The sequence below is a fragment of the Rhincodon typus genome, chromosome 11, assembly GCF_021869965.1.
Source record: "Rhincodon typus isolate 14 chromosome 11, sRhiTyp1.1, whole genome shotgun sequence".
Classification (NCBI taxonomy): Eukaryota; Metazoa; Chordata; class Chondrichthyes; order Orectolobiformes; family Rhincodontidae; genus Rhincodon; species Rhincodon typus.
Window position 1 is genome coordinate 73,814,744 of NC_063342.1, and position 4,879 is coordinate 73,819,622.

General features: G+C 45.1%; 1 protein-coding gene across 1 annotated transcript in view; it reads right to left on the minus strand.

Annotated features, from left to right (window-relative positions):
* Positions 1-2,590: 2,590 nt before the first annotated feature.
* LOC125484346 (coagulation factor IX-like) overlaps positions 2,591-4,879 on the minus strand; it is a 3,198-nt gene continuing 909 nt past the window's right edge. Inside the window, exons 2-3 of the mRNA XM_048602554.1 lie at positions 4,621-4,796; positions 2,591-3,290 (exon numbers count right to left, since the gene is read on the minus strand). Coding sequence (XP_048458511.1) covers positions 2,695-3,290; positions 4,621-4,796 — 772 coding nt within the window. The 3' untranslated portion in view covers positions 2,591-2,694. The remainder of the gene's footprint in view (positions 3,291-4,620; positions 4,797-4,879) is intronic.

Below are 4,879 nucleotides of genomic sequence, written 5' to 3' on the forward strand. Positions count from 1 at the left end.
CTTCGCTCGCTCAACCTCAGTTCTGTTGATGTAGATGGGGGCGTGTTCTCCTTTCTTTCCGAAGTCGATGATCAGTTCTTTAGTTTTGCTGACGTTGAGAGACAGGTTGTTCTCATTGCACCCCGTCACCAAGCCGTCTATGTCCCTTCTGTATTTTGACTCGTCGTTGTTAGACCTGCCTGTACACCAGACGATCCAGCAGGACCCTCCAGCTCCCAGCCAAAATAATAGGGCCCTTGGTAATCCTCTGTCTGCCACGTTCGGGAGCAAATGTCACGAACCGTGCAGAGCAGCTCTGGGCTGACAGAGCGTGCCTGGGTGCATAACAGGCTTTTAAACACGGTGCCAGGGATGCCAGTCAATTATCAGTTGGTGTTGAGTCACTCTGGGTACAGAGCGAAGTAAGGTGGGGTGGTAGTCAGATGTGATTCTCACTGTGAAGACTCAAATGGCAGTTACTGTGCATGTTTGGTAAGATGTGGTGGGAAAATCCACTCCGCTCGCGGTGAGAGTCCTTCCACAGAACTTGCCAAAGAAGGCTGTGGAGGCCAAGTCGTTCAGTGTATTTGAGACAGAGATAGATAGGTTCTTTATTGGTAAAGGTTACAGGGAGAAGGCAGGGAGAATGGGGTTGAGAAACATATCAGCCACGATGGAATGGCGGAGCAGGCTCAATGGGCCGAATGGCCTAATTCTGCTCCTATACCTTATGGTCTTATGGTTATGGAGTTGCTCCAAGCCAAAAAAGCTGAAAGACCCAGCCCAAAAGATATATATTATCTCCCTACCGGTGCAAACATAATCCCCAGCATGGAAACATGATTCAACAGCTTGGGCTGTTTGTAGGTTTTGACCTGTATCAATGTCTGGCTGAGCACAGTCATTTCTTTGCAGTGTCCCCAGGAGAGCCAACCCGACCATCATTAAGGAGACATGTTGAAATAAAAACGGGGGACAGACAGACCTCTGGGGCTAAGGGGTAGCTAAAGGAATGCTGTACTGAACGGGATTGCTAAAAACTGCAGTACCGTAACAGCAGAGCAAGAAAGTCTTCATTCACTCCTCCAATTGTGCAACAAGCTCCAAATATTCGACTGCATAAGCCATCACAGCTGCTAAACTTGACTTTTGTGGTGGGGAGAAAAAGCACATGGAAAAAGATAGGTTGATTAAAAAGAGTCAGCATGGATTTCTAAAGGAAAAATGGAGTTTAACTTGCTGGAGCTTTTTGAAGAGTTAACAGAAAGGCTTGATGAGGATAATTCTATTGATGTGATATCCATGGACTTTTGGAAGGTGTTTGATACAGTGCCATACAACAGACTTGTGAGGAAAGTTTATGGGCCATGGTATAAAAGGGTCAGTGGATATATAACTGGCTGAGTGACAGGAGACAGAGAGTAATGTTCAATGGATATTTTACAGGCTGGAGGAAGGTTCGCAGTGGCATTCCCCAGGGGTCAGTTTTAGGATCTTTTTACTTTTCCTGATACATATTAATAAACTGGATCTTAATGCGTAGGGGCCAATTTCGAAGTTTGTGGATGACACTAAACTTGGGAGAATGTAAACTGTAAGGAGGGCAGTGTAGAACTCCAAAAAGACATTGACAAGTTGGTGGAGTGGACAGATAGGTGGCTCAATACCGTGAATGTGAGGTGATGCATTTTGTTCAGAAGAACACTGAAAGACAATTTAAAATGGGGGGATACAATTCTAAAGGTGGTGCACAAGCAGAGGGACCTGGGTGTACACATGCACAGATCACTGAAGGCGGCAGGAGACAGCTGGAGAGCAGTTAATAAAGCATACAGTGTCCTCAGCTTTATTAATGGGGGCATTGAGTGCAGGAGCAGGGAGGTGATGTTGACCTTGTACAAGACACTTGTTAGACCCCAGCTGGAGTATTGTGTACAGTCTAGGAGCCCCTTTATAGGAAAGATATGAATACATTGGAGACAGAGTGCAGAGGTGATTTATGGTTCTAGGGATGAGAAACGTCAGTGATGAGGATAAATTGAAGAAGTTGGGACAGTCCTCCTGGGAGAGAGGAAAGCTGAAAAGAGATTTGATGGAGGATTTCGAAACTATAAGTGGGTGGGGGGAGAAGCAGTTCCTGTTTGTAAAAGGAATAGTGAGAGTGGCATGAGATTTAAAGTAAGGGTGATGTGAGAATAATCTTTTTCACACAGCAAGTATGGAAATGTGGTGGAGGCAAGTTTGATTGAGGGTTATTGGTTGGTTATTTGGATAGAAATGGTGTGTAGGGCTATGGGGAACATTGGCACTATGTAATAGAACCTAGCATGATGGGCTGAATGGCCTCTTTCTGTGCAGGAAGAGTTGCTTGTCTGACCCTTTCTACAGCAGTTTGTAGCTGTGATCTCCTCAAACCTATTGTGAGTGACCTATTGTGAGGAAAATGGAACTCCCCACAGTCTCCAGGAAGACCATAACCCCTTTACCTGCTTCTCATTTCAAATCACCATTTGTCTTTATTTTCCACTCCGAGAGTATTTCGAATGAAAAACTGTGTAGAATAGTGTAGAAAATCTGCACAATTTGACAGGACTTCAATCGGAAGCTGGAATTGCAACACTTTGTGATTTTAATTCTCGTGATGAAACATTACAATCCTGTATTTCACATTTGTCTCAAAAACAGCATGAAGGTAGTTTGAGAAGTGTTTACCATTTATCTCATCGATTCAGTCCGGTTCTCCGACACAGTTGGGCTGGTCGTTGGCCTGCCCTGATTTACATACTGCCGTATCCACTCGATGAATTTGTATACTTTTGTGTAAACTCCGTATTTCCCCTCACGGGCACACCCTTCTCCCCAGCTTACAATGCCGGTTAAAAACCAGCTGCCCTTGTAGGGTGTGGCCAGTGGTCCCCCGCTATCTCCTCGACATGAGTCCAGCATTGCGTCCTGGTAACCTGCGCAGAACATGTTCTGAGTGATTTCTCTCTCTGTCGTCCGGCGGCACTCAGAGGTCCGGACCTTCGGGATCTGGAGCTTCTGCAGTGTCGACGCTATGATCCCTGCACCGTACAGCCTCCCCCAGCCAGTCACCGTGGAGTACCGGATTCTGTTCAACTCCCGTAAGACAAAATCCCGCTCCGCCAAACAGATCGGGACTGCATAATCATCCAGCTCGATGGGATCACTGAGCTGGAGCAGTGCAATGTCACTGTCGATGGTTTCTGCATTGTACCTCTCGTGTAGGATCATCCGGGATGCGTTCCTCACCTGTTCAGTGCCTTCTTCCGTCTCGAGCAAGTGTTCACCTTCAGAAAGAGAGAGGTCATTGTTTTCATTTTGCATCCCTTTTCACTTTACAACTTGAGGAAATGGAACATAACCCTTTCTGCTCAGCAAAAGTCACAGTCATAGTCACACAGCATGGAAACAGACCCTTCGGCCCAACCAGTCCATGCTGACCATAATCCCAAACTAAACTAGTCCCACCTGCCTATGCTTGACCCAGATCCCTCCAAACCTTTCCCATTCATGTACTTATCTAAATGTCTTTTAAAGTTATAACTGTACCTGCATTCACCACTTCCTCTAGAGGTTCATTCCACACGTGAACCACTTGCTGTGTGTAAAAGTTGACTCTCTTGTCCTTTCTAAATCTTTCTCCGCTCACCTTAAAAATATGGCTCCCTACATCAACCCCTCACAGGCCAAACTTCACTTGCAACCCATTTAACTGTGATTGTATTTGAGCAAACTCAGGCAGTTGTCTGAGACTTTTATTGGGGAAAAGAAATGTGGAAGCGAAAGAGAAACAGAAATTGCTGGAGAAACTCAGTGGGTCTGGCAGCAACTGTGGAGAGAGAAACAGAGTTGACATTTTGAGTCCAGCATGACTCTTCTTCAGAACAAATATAGCAGAACACTCAGGGCAGAATCCACTCGAATGTAAATTCATTTAGACCATCCAAAATGAATCACATCCCAAAATACTCCACCCTGAATCACTCTGATCATGAATACACAAGCCAAAACCACTCTGATCCCGAATAAAGCATTCTGAAACAGTCTTATCCCAAACATGCCATCTCAAATCACTCTGTCCCTGAGAATACAATCCAAAACCATTTTGTTCCTAAATACACACCATGCCGGACCACTTTCATCCCAAATACACCATCCAGAATCCCTCTGGTCTGGATTACACTCTCCCAAACCACTCTGATCCCAAATACTTCATCACAATTTACTCTGATCCTAAATACACCATCCCAAACTAATTCCATCCCACATACTCCATCACAAAACATTCTGATCCCAAAAACTCAATGCCAAACAACTGAGATCCTGAGTGCTCCATTCCAAAACACTCTGATCCTGAATACACCTTCCCGAATACGCCTTCCCGAACCACTCTGATCATGAGGAGACCATCTTATCCGTTCTAATCCCAAAACCATTGTCTCAAACTACTTCTGATACACCAACACAAACAATTGTCATCCTGAATACACCAGTCCGAAGCATTTTGATCCCAATAATAGTGTCCCAAACCATTCTGATCTCAAATGCACCATCATTAACCAATCAAAACCCGACAAGAGAATCCCAAATGAAACGAGCTCCACTTGAACAACATACCTGCAATGATATGAAACAATTCCAGTTTTTTACCATGCAAACAGTGAGCTGCGGTGACAACCCACTGGGGATTGAGTAAAACGGCGCCACAGACTACCCCGCCATCGTAAGTCAGCAGGATCTGTTGGTAAAGATATAGACCCAAGTCAAGAAATTCCTTCGTTAATGAAGAGGCACTAGCAGAAAGAACGTAACAAACTGATAAATGTACTGAGACAACAAGGTGCAGGGCTGGATGAACACAGCAGGCCAAGCAGCA